The sequence below is a fragment of the Melanaphis sacchari genome, unplaced genomic scaffold (assembly GCF_002803265.2).
Source record: "Melanaphis sacchari strain LSU unplaced genomic scaffold, SCAv2.0 Contig22_pilon_pilon, whole genome shotgun sequence".
NCBI classification, from domain to species: domain Eukaryota; kingdom Metazoa; phylum Arthropoda; class Insecta; order Hemiptera; family Aphididae; genus Melanaphis; species Melanaphis sacchari.
Genome location: NW_020271107.1, coordinates 1,431,540 through 1,447,558, shown reverse-complemented (window position 1 = coordinate 1,447,558; position 16,019 = coordinate 1,431,540). Strand labels below are relative to the sequence as shown.

Below are 16,019 nucleotides of genomic sequence, written 5' to 3'. Positions count from 1 at the left end.
ACAAAGAAATTCTTTTTATAATTCAATCCTATAAAAACAGAAATACATAAAATGTGAAATATTAGGCAAATTATTAATAGAGGTACCCTCTATATATATTATTAAGTCCATACGTCACAGACATTTTATTTATTTAATATTTAAATATATAAACATTATTTCGCTGTACAAACTTATAAAAATTTTTCTTACAACTACTTCACAAAATAAATTAGGTACATTATAAATTTATAAATATTAATACTCAGATAAATTGAACAGTGTACGAATACAAAATGATGGCAAAAGATACAAAAAACATCAACATCATTATTATTATAACAGATTAACAAGGGCAGTTTTTCAGACAAATATTTCATAAAAATGAGTTTAATTACCTTATATTCTATACATAATTAAAATTTTTATTAAAATTTGTATTAAACAATTTATATTATTATGATTACTATGAATTTGCTTTAGTTTACGATATTAAAGTATCACAGATAAATATAGTGTGAACATCATTATTAGGTACGTATGTAAAACGAATGCGTCAAACGACAGTGTAATACAGTAAAACATATAATGGCAATATTTTAACGTAACAACTCAAGCTTTTAGCAAGTGAAATTTACACAAAATCAAATTTATTGTCATTTAATTTTTTAATTTTTCATAGATTTTAGGCTACAAAACGGGGATTGGAATGACCGTGCAAATGTGTTTCGTCAACGGGATACCTGTTTTGAACAGTATCTGGTCCATTATCTGCTGAAATTAATTCATGTTGTTTAAAAGAAACAAAATGACAATGATGTCGTAAGAAAAAAAAAATCGTGTGCCGAAAACAGTGAAAACCCAACAAAGCGTATTTTAAACAACTAGTAGTTAAGCGAAGATAATATTAAGTAAGATCACACGTCCATACCACACAAATAATAGCAATCACCAATAACATTAATGTTGGGCTTAGTAATATTAAACTACTATTTAGTTGTATTTACAAGACTGTAGATATATAATATAGCATAATAACGTATTTATGATAATTAAGACAATAATATATTATTACAAATATTAGGCAGGTATATAAAAACATCAGGTTAATAAATTACAGTTTTAATACGTCGTAGTTATTCGTTATTTTGAATCAATGTTTTATTTTAATCCCACGATTAGATTTAAATAAGTATGAGTTTCATGCATAAATATTGTTAAAAACGTACCTACGCATATGCGTTTGTATAGTACAACGATAGATAGGTAGAGTAAAATTACACGACATTCACTATCATAGATATAACAAGATTAACATGTCCATGTCCATTACACAGTTGTAAACGGTATTGTTATTAAATTACAAACAGTTGATTAGAGAATAGATGCATAGAACATCATTCTTAACTGTAGCAAATCTAACATGAAATTATTCTGAGGCAAGTAAAAACTAAATTATTATCTATCCGCCATTGCCTACCCACCTATTCATCAACTCCCGATTACCCTTTATGCCACACCCCCGTGTACAGAAATCGTAAAAACGACAAGACTACCAGTCAGGGTAGCGTGGTCAACAACCCATAAAGTTTGAAAAGTTGTGGAGAGTAGAGACGTACTACAGAATGATACATTAGTTATAGTGTGTTTAATATTTAAAATAGGATCTGTAGATACTGTCATACAGGAATCTATAAATAATTTTAATCTTCAGTTAAAATTACAAGTCAAAAATATAGTTTTGTTTGCATACATTTTTTTACGTAGGTATCTAACAAAAGTAAAATAGCTGATACATTTATATCAATATAATCTTAATAAATGAATCAAGCCAATGTAATAATGATAATAAGTTAAAAGATATTATCATCTTAAGAACTACAAACCATAATATATGCACATTTGCATACCTATAGTATAAGAGCTAAACATGTCAGATGTCATGGAATTAATTAGATAACAGTTAAATGCGGATAGACATAAGGTATTTATAGAAGTAACAATTTGTAAATATCGATAATACAATTATAAACAAAAAAACAAAAACGATCGGATAAAGAAAAAAAGTTGTTTTTCATTTATTGTTTTAGTATGTATAAGTTGTATGAGTATTGTTGGCATGATAAATAATATTTAGATTCAACTAAGCATTAACAAACATATATTTTTGGTATGAAAATAAATTTTGGTTGATAACCATTTATTTATAGTTTTAACATTGAGTATATTTTTTAAGTATTAAGTATACAATTTATAGATATACTTAATAATATTAAAGGACCATCTAACTCAAAAAAAAAAAAAATAATAATAATTATATTATTACCATAATAAGTAGAATAGAATTTAACTAGGATAATGATACAACTAAAATTTGTTTGTGACTATTCGTTTGCTAGTCACGATGATTTTTGAAATTGCATGTGACGTCACGGATTCGTTCACAGCGGCGGTGGCCGTATTTTAATACACGGCAATATTTATCCATTTTAGGTTTTACGTAAAATAACTAATAATGAGCTAATGTTTTTTTTTTAAGTTAATTAATCAAATGTATTTAAGAGTACCTCATAATCTTTCCATTCGTATATCACATTTTGGTTTAATCTTTTAGAAAAAAAATAACACTTAAATGAATTTTATTACGAGTTTACCATACATGTATTCATTGCAGTAAATGTATGGAAGTCTAAAATGGCTATTTTAGTTTTAAATTGTAGCTAATTTTAGAAGTGAGTGAAGGCTTGCATAATATTATTATCTGACTATTTTAACTCATATTCTAATATAATTTGTAATATAATTGTTATAATTTCATTAATATTGAACCAAAATGTGATATAATTATATGATTAGAAAGATTACGAGGTATTCCTAAAAACATTTGGCATTTGGTTAAGTTATAAAAAAAAATAAGTTCATTAGCAGTTACTTAACGTTAAATTAAAAACGGATAACAACGGTGAACAAATCTGTGACGTCACGTGCAATATTAAAAGATAACCGTAACTAGTGAACGAATAGTCACAAACTTTTTTGTGAAATATATATATATATATTTTTTGTGAATTATAGTGGTTTAATTTTTATCATCATAGTATGTACTATAATTTAAATAAAAGAAAATTTTATAAGTTGGATGGTTCTTTAATATATGCAACATGACTGCATGAGTCCTATTATATTATATATAAAATGCAGGGATTATTTATAAAAATGAATGAAATATAATATTAGTAGTATTTTTAAGTTTTATTTCATAAAACCAGAAATCTACAGGACAATTTTATTTGTATTTAAATTATTTATTTTATTATTAAATAACAGGGTTATAATTATTTTATATATTCAGTCAAATAAACAAAAATTTCAATATGTTTCTACTGGCTATTTCATTATTTACTTATAAAAATCCTTCATGTTTGTTGAATATTACCTAGTTTTATTGAATGATAAAAAATGTATTAATAATTATAATTATTAGAACAGTATCAAAATATATCACAATAATACATTATATATTACAAAAACATAAATACCAAAGCCACATATTATTGTATTGTATTCAAAAAGAGTATACATGTATAAATTATCAAGCTCGTAATATTGAGTTTTAAAGAAAGAAAACATAAGGATAGGAAAAAGGTGTGAGCAAGCATTAATGCAAAAAAAAAAAAATTAAATAATAATAATGCACAAAATTAACCAACATCCATAAAAGTTTGATTAAAAATAAATAAATTATAAGAACACAATAATTGTAGCCATTGTAAAAATGTTAAAAATAATTGTGTCATGTATGTTTTTTAGACTAGTGATTAGGCTAAACGAGCCACTTTTACTTATAAATAATTGAGACTTCAAATACATATATATATATACTAATTTACAATAGGAGTGTAGCTTGGCCAACCTGGAGTCTCTGTTTCCGCTAATTCCTTGTCCTTGACAATATAGGAAGCAGTAAAAAAGAAAAACATAGCTCCTAACACTTCAACAAAACTTGTTATGAACAATGCATATTGAAGACTATGGAAGTTGCTAATGTTATCTTGCTTGTCACCACTAGTGGTTTGTAAATTATTACTGGCTAATGACATGGAAGCCAAAAGTAGTGGTACAGCCCCTTTTGCAAAGATTTTTTTTAAAATTTCTGAAATCTGACAATCAAACATAAATTATTAAACATTACAAGGCTAAGTATAGGCACAATAAATTAAGCAATTTTGGAGGGGGCTTACGGCATTTGAAATTCTTTAAGAGTATAACTAAAAATTTTAATTAGTATATATGTCAATAATTTCTTAAGATGCTTAATTCTGAGTTTCTAGTTCTCATTTAATTTAAACTATCAGTACAATAAAAAGACAGCATCTTTGTACTAACAATATTAAGTTATTGTTTTTTTAGAAAATGGAAATTTAGCTTATTATCTAATTTGCACCTATGCAGTTTAGGTAAGCTAAAATGATTATTATTTTACCACTCCAATAAGGTATGGGCTACCAGCATCTCCAAATGCATGTGAAAACAAAATTTGAAAAGCTTCAGCTGTTGATCGTCTAGTAGGACTGACAACGTACTAAAATAAAAACAAAAAAAATTTAAAAAAATCATAAGTTTGAACATATAGTAGACTATTGATAACTTTTATTGAACATTTAAATACACATTATATGTTATTAAAAACTCTATACCTACATCATTTTTTTTTTGTCTACTCTGGCTTTGACAAAGGAATTATTAAGTTTTTATTGTTACTATATAAATTATAGCTATTTTAAATGTTTCAATGTAAATTATTAAAAAAGCTGTTTAAATTTTTTTTTTTTAATTTAAAATATTGTCATACTATATTATTAAGGCATACATGATGATAACAACTACTAACAATGAAAACAAATAATAAATAAATATATTTTAATTACGTTTTGATTTGCTAATTTTAAATTATATTAGTAATTCATGCCAAGAACGACCTATTAGACTACACTATATATCATTTTAAAATGATTGTTTTTAATAATGCATGTTTGTTTTAGCTTGGACACTAAATAATATATATTATGTATTATGTATGAAGACTATTTTTTATAAATAAATAAATACACATTAAATTAACTAATGAGAGTAAACTGTTGAGCTTTCATTTAAGATTACTTGTTACTACACTTTAACTTAACAAAAATAATTTCAAAGCACTTACTAAAAGTATATCAGCTACGATCGACCAATTAAGATTCAGTGATACTTGACCAAAAAATATCAAAACTAGCACAAGATAATAATACTTGTCTGCAAGCGCTAATCCCAAAAACAATAATGGAGCAGATATCAGAAGACCACCAGCGCAGATCAACGGGTCTGCTTTGGGATAGTTCACTTTCAGCCGTTGAGCCAAATATGAGCCTAAAGGAACACCAATAAGACCAGCTGCCATGGCTATTATTCCAAAGTTCAACGATACACTAAAAATACAATGATAAAAAAATTCAATTATTATTTTATAAAATAACAATTAAGTACTTTTATATACGTCAATAAATTGTTTATTACAATCTAATTCTATAATAATTCTACCTGTTTATTGTAACATTTTCGTAACCTTCTTGCATTTTTAGTCCAGACCACATAATTTGGGGACCCCACCAAGCCAAAGAACCAGTGACAAAAGCCACGCAAGTAAATCCGGCAGTGGATAACATAAAGCTCCGACTGAAAAATGATCAAGTCATCAATAGATACACAAGCATAAATAATTTAGTGTAAGACTTACTTTCGACACAATAAGTTTATGTCCTCGGACCAAGACGTAGTGGTCAAGTGAGAATACCCTTCGCTCTGACCTCGTTCGGGTTCTTCCATAACGAACATAATCAAGAGGACAGCTAACATACCGAGCGCTGGCGTGACGCGTAATCCCCAGTGCCAAGAACCGAGAACCCTAGCAGTTTCCGAGCCAACAATATAGCCCAAACCACTAAAATAAAAAAATAAAAATCACAAAATAAGTTTAATGTGACCATAATTAAACATTACACGGCTAGTAAAATACCTTCCCACGGGTATGGCAAAATAAAATAAAGCCAACATTTTCGACCTCACATCTTTAACAAACATATCGCTGATAATTGTAGGCGCAATAGTCGAATAACTAGCTTCACCAACACCCACCAAACTTCGGAAGAACAAAAATAAATAGTATTCCTGTAAACAAATTTCGCTGTGAAAATAATTAGAAAAAAATAATTTAATCAATTACAAACTTACATTCATATAAGAACCAACAAAAGTAGTTAATGACCACAAAAATACACCAAAAGCCATTATGAACTTTCTGTTGTATCTATCTCCTAGATATCCAAAAATCGGAGCACATATCATGTAACTTATGACAAATGCGGTTTGCAATAAGCCACCTTTGTCATCTCCGATTTTAAATTGGTGTTGAATATCAGCTAGAATACCTATAAATATATAGTTATAATAGTTACGTATATTGTATATATATAAAAAAATACTATAATGTTATTCATCTGAAATTATTGGATTAAATAAACAATATGATTCCTACAATATACTTTACAAAATATATTTATGTCGTGTCTACGTGTTACACGAGTTACGATAAAAATACGATATTATTAATATAATTTAAAAAACAAAAACGTTTTTAACTTTTTATAATATGGTGTTTAGAATACAAATTCTTTAGAACATTTAATAATCAAAAAACGGAGGAATTTACATTGGGATTCGTGATCTATGGGTGATATCGATTTGATATATATAAACCCGTAATTAGTAATCAATTATGTGACTAACAATCTAGCATAACGTAATTAATTAATCATTATACCTAAATTGTAACTGCTATTGGTATATATATGCCCTACGTACATAAACGCAAAACAATCGTAGTATAAATTATTTCGAGATGGTATTTTAAATTATTGTATAATATATTATGGGTGGGCTGTTTTTAAAGGGTGCGACGAACAATTAAACAATACGACCAAGACACTGGGAGACACGATACAGTTCCATGACCCGAAGTACAGTTTATAGGCCTAATGTTTTTAAGTATTCATGGTTAATAAAAAAATTTATACGGTTATAATGTACAAGGGCCATCAGAGAGATATTTACGAGAGTGAGAGATAAAATATACGAACAAAGCTACTGCTTTTTTAACATCTTCAAACCTACGGATCGCTCAATATGATCTTCCTGTTCATATTGTATATCGGTGGCATATGGCCGTGGCGTTATCTTATTTATTATCGTCGTATGCATAGACACGAAGCGTGTATAATGTATAGGACACTTCCGGGGATTCTCCAGCAATAAGAGACGCGGTACATACAATAACATTTTCTTCGCGTTGCATAGTCGCAAAGAACAGATGGCCCAAGCAAGCATAGTGATTTATGATATATTATTATTAAATATGTTATTAGTTTATAACATTAACAATAAGGAAACTCGTATAATAAGCGTAATGTACTTTTTTTTGGACGGATGAAGCCTAAACAAACAAGAATTGTTGCTCCCCGGTCATCGTAATAATGCGCATACAATAAAGACGACTATTATTATAGTATTATACATAGGATAATATTATGTTATTATAATTTAAATCACACGTAATGTATAAAAATATAAAATCGACAGGGTATTTATCTTGCGACGTAATATTATGATATATTTTTAATCTCGTAATGACGTCAACTTAACGTTTCATTGTCGTATTTTTTTCTAATATATATTAATATACGAAATATTAGAATTATATTATAAATATAGAGCTTTATTTTGATGGAGATTACTTTTTACTATCACTCACCTCTCTTTATGTTCCCGTTTTGTGGCAACACTATTTAACATTTTTCCATTTTTTTTTTTTCACAAGGTTGTACCTAATACTTCTAAGAGTAATCTATTATTCACAATTTAATTCGTCATTACAGTCATTTTAAGAAAGCAAAAACTATACAAGGGCGAAGCCGGATAATTCAGCTAGTATATTATATAATATATTTGTCAGATATTTGCATTATACCTATACAGTCTGTAAAAAATATACTAAACCTAACTTACTATAAATATAAAATAATTAATAGATATGATAAAATAAAATAAAATAAGGAATGTCAATATTTTAACGAGAAAAGAGAAGAAAATTAAGAATTTAACTAAAAAAAGTGAAATAAATTTATCGAGTTACATGCAAAAAACAAAGAATAGTATAAATTAGTAAGTATAACCTTAAAAATAATTGCATTGCGTAAAATTATGCATAAATAATTTCAGGTTATAATAATATATGTAAAGTATTCAACATTCGCTAAGAACGATAACGTAATTATTCTACATTCACATTCTGTACACCATTAAAACCGAAAAATTAAAGTTGTTTTTTAATATCCTGATGTTTTATTTAATTTATTAATGTACTATATAAATTTTCCAGCGTTTTCTAACAAAAAACATTAAATTTTATGTACCTACTATTTTGAGCCTATCTCATATCAAGTAAGTTAACAAGCTGTTATGAATAGTATATTATATTACGAATTACATACCAAAATACAAGCAAAAAAACATTTTATAGAATTGTTTAGGAATGTAAAAATTCAAATTTTTGTTCTAATTAGTATTATTTTATATTTTAAACTAGATTCTGCACGATATTGCCCGTGATAAATTAAATCTCCTTGAATTCATCTCTTCTTAAGCTGTGTTAAATTTAAGCTGCACAGACTTTTTAGTTATTTTTATTGTTCTGATCAAATATACGTAAATTACACTTATAAAATTATATCTTATCATCACTTTTTACTTTTGATAATTATAATGGTAACAAAATTGTTAATTTTTCGTGAATTAACTAATTTTAAAAAGTGTGTATTGAATAGTTAAAAGTAAACAATAAAAAGTAATTGTTGACACTATGGATCTTGCTGAATTTAATAATGGAAATTTTATAAAATTCTATTGAAAACTTGATTTGTATAAGGGTCATCCGTTTTATGCTTTTAATTCTATATAGCACTTAGATATACTTAATATATTTATTAATTATAATTAATCCTATTCGGCATTACATGTGACAAACTGAATAATGCTAAATAGTTGATTTACCTTGTCGTTAACTCCGTTAAATAAAACCTACGCATATTTTTAACAATCATCTTATTAGTATAAAATATAAATAAAATACAAGTCTAAAATTATATCCAATTTTACCTATTACAATATTTTAGTTATTATTGTAACTCATAGCAACCTTGTATACAAACAAAAAATATTCATTATACCTGAGTTAACAAAACCTTACGAGCCACTTTTTAAAATACAAAATGTAATAATTTGGCTTTGAGGTGCACATTTTTCAGAATAAATTATCTATGTATCGACATAGCTGTAACTCGCTTACTCAAACACAAACATTGCTTTTTATTAATATATAGTTATATCGAATCATATGAACGACATTATTAATGCTGGAGTATAATAAATTATAATTACAAAAACAAATATTTTAAATTAAAATTAGTTAATAATATATTATAATATAATACCATTATATTCACACTGCGTATGCAAATATTAATAGCTTTCATTTTAGATTACTTAATCATTACAGATTATTATAGTAATAATATCAAACAATAAATATTTGCTAAATCTATAAAATAAAAATAATGGTATTTTACGCAAATTATATTGTATTGTCGCTATTGTATAAATTATAATATTATAATATATTCTATTGATATTTAATTAATAATAACAAAAAATAGTAAATAAACTATAATATTTTATTTTTGCTGATAGTAAAACAAATAAAAAGCAATCTTTGTACATAAATATCACTTCAATATCACGATACATACAAAAAAAAAAAAAATACTATATTATAACATGAATCAAATTAGACATGTCGACTTGAATAGGTGTTCAATGTTAAGACTATTTTAAAAAAGAACATTGTACTCGTTCCAACAATACTAATGAACTTTGGCATTTATACATGTATATAAAAATACATTCGAGGTGTTCTCTTTTATGGTTTTAAATTATTTAACAGTTATTGAACAAAAATTTTAAATTTTAAAATGCAATTTAAAAACCTTATTTTTTATATTTAAACCTTTAATTTTCATAGTAATTTTGTAAAATTATCTTTTGTTATAGTTAGTAAATATTACATTAATATATTATTGTAAGATAAATAATACTAATTTAACAATTATTTTAATCGGTCGAAGCCCAGTCGGCTTCGTTACTCTAAACGGCTTTCGTTTTACAAAAAAGCCAATTTTCAAACGGCTCCAGGTTTTTACAACACAAATTTCTTTCCACTTTATACAGACTTAGAATTGTCTCTCAAAAGATGTGTGATTAAAAATGTCTTGATGTACACTAAGTGAATTATTAAAATTATATAAAAAAAGCTTATAGTATAATATAAAATTTTCAATTGTAAACGTTAAAAAATATAAATAACAGAAAAAATATTTGTATAAATAAAAATACTAAAAAAATCATATATCGGGTAAATTTGTTAGGCACAATATTTTATATAGTCTATGCATGTTATTTTATTTGATGAAAACTCGTAAATGATTTTTTCGATCAGACATGCGTGCATATGTCTAATAATTATTGTTGAGTTTACAATCATACAATTATACTTGTTTCTACATTTTTTTCGACACGAGCCGTTTGAGATCCGATGTTTTGATCGTATCATTTAACCGATACGAGTACATCAGCTAAAAGCTGTGGTCTAGTTTTACGTTTATTGCTGCTAAAATAATAGTCATTTCCTGGATTTGTACTTTATTCATTAATTTTTAATTGATTATCTTATTATTTTGTAATATATGATATAGTCTATTATCAATTTAAAAAACAAGTTTATTAAATAAGAGACATTTATATAATAGGTATAGTTAAATCAATATTTTTTTCTATTATAAAAAGATTTCACAACCTAAACAATTTGACTAATAATATTAAAAAGTAATATTATTTATATCTATAGAATTAAGTCTTTCGAATTTAATATTAGTTAATATTTTATATAGTAAATTATATACAATATACATCCAATAAATTATAATTTATAAAGTTATAAGTTATAGTTAACTATGATGTCCCAATTGTATGTTGGAATGACAACGAAATATTGGACACACTTATGAACAGAATTACATTTAGTTTTCATAAGTTATTGAATACCTAGAAATTGATTAATTATCAAAAGTATAGGAAAGTACCTATTTATTATCATATTGTTAAACCGTAAATTATAGAAAAATGTATTATTAAAAATAGTTAAGTTATTAAAATTATTAAATTTGAAATAAAAATCATTGCTTAATTTATTATATTTATATTTTTTGGCAATAATGTAATATATTATTAATATGTAAGTATATTATAATATTTTAAACAAAAACAATGGACGTGTTAAATAATATTTGAAACATAAGATACTCGAAAAAATATTATACTAAGGTCTAAGTTAGGTTAACTACACACTATATTTACTATTTATTATAGGTATATAATTATAATAATTACTCTTACCGTAAAGTTTGTTAAATTTAAGGTTAACAATTAACTTATTTTTAGAATTTCAAGAATGAAAAACAGGACATTCTTTAGGCTGTAATAAGAGATTAGACAGTATAGTATCTTATTATTTTTTTTCAAATGAATGCCAAAGATAAGTAAATATTTGAAGAATAGTAGTTAGTGATAACTAATTTGAAAGATTCAAATCCTTAATAAAACAACCATTGTTATACTTTTATTAACACATTTAGAAACTAAGACTTAATCAATTTTTTATGAAAAAATTCATTAACTGTTTTATTTTTAAGTAATTTATCAATTATCAGATACATAAAAATATTTCTAAGAATTTCCAATATCATAATTACTAAAATTTTTTTTTTTATTGAAACTTTATTATACCATAAGTTTCAAAAATTAATAATATTATAATGTTATAATATTACCTATCATTGATATCATTATTTATTTAAAATTTCAATAAATTGAATGGATTTTCGAATTTCTATTGAAAAACTTGATAGCAAACAATTTGTTTTATAAGCAATAAATGAATGCATGGAAATTAATTCAGTTTAATTGCATTATTATATTTTAATGCCTTTACGACTAACCAAATTATATTAAATTATTATATTTCATTAAATATAAATTTAAAACATACGATAATGATAAAATTATAAATCAAGAAGGTAACAAATCACAAACTATAAATGTATAAGAAGTAACTAATAAATTAATGGTGTTATGAGGATAAAAACGTTAAAAATTAAAATAATTAAATAACCACCCTATTCAAAAGTAACAGTCTTATATAACATTACCCCAATAAGCTTAGAAAAAAAAATCATACAAATTTACAAAGAAATTTATAAAATTGTAGATTAACGTTTAAATAATAAGCAACATGAGTAATCGAAACTTTAACACACTCTCAACAAGTTCAGTGCCGAAACTACCTAGTGTGTATACTGCTAGTATGCATCACCACCGCGGGCCACCAACTTTTAAAAGGCACCTCAGTTAAATTTCATACTTTTATAACTCACTTTAAGGTACCCAGTGCCGGATTAAGAACAGGTGCAACTCCAACCCCAAGGAGAAAAATGTGGTATTTATTTCTCAAATTCATGGATTTACTTCTATGTTTTTTTAATATTATATAATATTAAATTACGCAGTTACATAAGTGCACAATATATTTATATGATTTTTTTTTCCATATCTTACAAAATTTGCCGTCCTAGGCCTTAGGCGTAAAACCAGTACAAAAAGTACTTATTGTCAATTAACTGTTTTTTTATTAACAGGAGAATGAATATTATTATCTATAATAATACAGTAGTTGTTGATAGTAATTATTGACAGTTGAGTTTTTTAAGAATATGAAAGTATTGGAATGATAAAATTGTATTATCATGATTATAAATGTTTAATCACAAACCGTGATTATTTTCAGTATCATGGTTACCACTTAACAATTGTTAAACAATGAAGTATGACTCTTAGTAATATTATCAAATTGAATTGGGTTATCATAATGTGATAACTGAAAAAATAAACCAAATAGGTGTTATTTTGTAATTATTAATATTAACCTCATAATGTTTAATAGCTTTTTGATTTATAGAAAAATTATAAAAAATGTATTTTTATTCACTTGATAATTCTCGTACTTTGGGTAATGGGTTAATCCTCACCATACACTTTTATAAAAAAATTGTCTAGTGACCTATTATTAAGATTATTGAAATTGAATCATAAATTTGATGAAAATTTATTTTTATAGTTTATGACAACTGGATTTAAGGGGTTTCATTAAATGAATTAAAAATTCTTAAAGTTTAAAATAACTTTGAAAAATATACAATTACTTTATTTATAAATAAAAAAAACTAAACATCACTTTTTTAAATATTTTGGTTTGGTTAAAGTCTTCTGTTACACTCAAGCACAATGGCCCCCAAACATGTAATAATAGCAATGGATAAGTCAATTTTTGAGACAGAAAAAATCTTAATAATTCAGTTGTTATAAACACTAATTACATTCAAATTAAAAAAGAGAAGATATACATTTATACTGTTTATACTACATGACTGCATATACAAAGAATTTTTTATTTTTTTAAATTAGTGTAATATATACTAAACTATACAGTAAAAATATAGCAAATAAAATTAATTCCAAAAATATTTTATTTTATATTCATCATAAAATACACTGTATAAAACATTAGTTTTTAGTACAGTTTTATTAAATAAAATGAAAAACAGAGTTCAAATGCTGACTACATTTTTTAAAATTATTTTGTAGTAAAAACCATAAACAATTTCAATTTTTTTTAGCATAAACTAGATAATTTAATACAAGATCATATTTGAATACATTTTAGTGTAAAGCATTATAAGTTTTTTATGAATGTTTGAAAATAAAATTTGAATTATATTAAATAAATAAACATTTTATTGAAATTTAAAAAAAATTATCTTGAAACACTATCACATACTCAAATTATTTATTATAATTTTAAAATATGTTACATTATCAAAAATATGAATTTTATTTAATACATTTTAGGTACAATATTCTACACCTGTATCTTGTTTTACAACTTTAACTTATAGAAATATAAATATAATATTATATTTTTTAATATTTATAGAAACATATCTATTTTAAATTTTATATATTTGGTAAATAATACATATTCATCAATTTATATTAATAACCAATGAATGTTAAATAAATCTTTTTGAATCTCGGTTCAAGTACTAGAATATAATGTTTGTAAAGATTATGATTTTTTTTATCCATTGTTATAAAGTTACTATTAATATTATTAATATTAGGTTAAAGTATTTTCATTAATATTAATTGATGAAAATATAAGTCTATAGAAGTACCTACTGTACTTATTTTAAAATACAGAAGGTTTGGGTAAAATTATGTAATTTTATGGTTGTTATAAACAGGTTTTGATGTTTTAAGACATAAAATGTATAAACAGAAATGTAAAATGCATGGAGTATTTATGACAAAAAAGTGAGAAGTAATAAAAATGACAGTAATAAAACAAGTTAAAATGTTATTCAATTGTTAAGTTATATTTTAAAATCTCAATTGCATTGCCGCCACAGGCCACACACATTGTAATGAAAATAAATACAATTTCATTGCTATTCAAAATCATGTTAACTTTAAATGTAGCCATGTCACATTACATTTTTGTACATCTATAATCAAAATTAATTTTTGTTTTGTAATTTCAGAGAAATAAATTGTATACTGTTTTATAATTTTTTTAAAAGGTAGATTATAGAGTAAATAACAATTAAAAATTATAGGTTTCTTGTCCAAATGAGTAGCAAAATGTTAAAAACTGCCCAATAAGGGCTTGACGTAGATATATTATATCAATACTTAAATATCTACCAATTTCAACAACATTGTTTAGTATAAATCAACGATTAATGTGCAAAAAATATATATCAACTTTTGAGGGTAGTCCGTTGTTTAACTTTGGTCCCCTACAGAATAGTATAAAATTAATAATTCTCATTACCTGCAATTGTATACCGATCCATGTAATTGATCAAGTTGACAAAGCATAGTATAACGACTGTGATTTTCTGTCTACTGGTGATCGGCAAACGACCACTTACAGTTTCGTCATTCATCAGATGCTGTTGAGAATTGTTGTTGGGCGCCGATGATGGTTCGGCGTTCATTATCTGGAGTACGGTTTTTACAGTACTATTGCTGTGGAGCACTTGTGTCGGCATCACATCAATGGAACTGTTCCGATCTTACTACGGTAGTCGCCGGGCAACAGATCCACAATGTTGGACAACAGTCATCGCTAGGAAGTAACATGTATTACGGACGGCAAGCGGATAACGACTGACGTCGAACTGGCGGTGATGAGTAGGACACGAATGATGACGATTCGACAACCCATGCCTGTTTGTTATGAAACGTGCAACGTCACCTGTGACCCGATTACATTTTTGACAGGCTGACCACCGTTGAACCCACGGGGTCGGTTGTTGTTCGTTATCGTTATCGTTATCGTTCTGCAGATGTGAGTGAAATCCATAGATATTCTCTATGGTTGGGTTGATGTATTTCCATAATCTTTAATCACTATCTAGTATCTACATTCTACAGACCGTAGCTTTGGATAATTAATGATAATTTGTTACAAACTAAAATATTAATATTTAATAAATAATTTAAAAACAATTAAAAATTGGACTGGTAGCAGTAAAGTTCTCATTACTTTATGAGTCAAGAACACGTACTATTTGATTGAATTGAAAGATAAATTATTAAAATCATCTGCTCTATAGACAATAGATATATAATATATTTTTAAATATAATATGTCTATGCTCTGTTCCTTTCAACTCTTTCAACAAGGCATATTCGGGACTTACTATCAGATTTTT

General features: G+C 25.4%; 1 protein-coding gene across 2 annotated transcripts; it reads right to left on the bottom strand.

Annotated features, from left to right (window-relative positions):
* Positions 1-378: 378 nt before the first annotated feature.
* LOC112594316 (protein spinster) lies at positions 379-15,570 on the bottom strand. Of its 2 annotated transcripts, none has more exons than XM_025339034.1 (9): positions 15,134-15,353; positions 6,250-6,446; positions 6,035-6,186; positions 5,756-5,959; positions 5,560-5,694; positions 5,186-5,447; positions 4,463-4,561; positions 3,893-4,139; positions 379-753 (listed from the first exon to the last, which is right to left on the bottom strand). In XM_025339034.1, the coding sequence occupies exons 1-9, from the start codon at positions 15,351-15,353 to the stop codon at positions 665-667; spliced, it is 1,605 nt and encodes a 534-aa protein (XP_025194819.1). In that variant the 3' UTR covers positions 379-664. The 2 variants fall into 2 exon arrangements, with proteins under 2 accessions (XP_025194819.1, XP_025194820.1); XM_025339035.1 differs by having other exon boundaries at positions 380-750; positions 15,134-15,570.
* Positions 15,571-16,019: the final 449 nt, after the last annotated feature.

What these genes read in the sequence shown, in the direction of transcription:
- LOC112594316 (XM_025339034.1), bottom strand. Translation starts at nt 15,353, where the DNA reads ATGCCGACACAAGTGCTCCACAGCAATAGTACTGTAAAAACCGTACTC. An exon ending in TTTGCCATACCCGTGGGAAG is followed by an intron (nt 5,960 to 6,034) that starts GTATTTTACTAG and finishes TTTTTATTTTAG; the next exon opens with TGGTTTGGGCTATATTGTTG. An exon ending in AGCGGAAACAGAGACTCCAG is followed by an intron (nt 754 to 3,892) that starts GTTGGCCAAGCT and finishes AATTAATTTCAG; the next exon opens with CAGATAATGGACCAGATACT.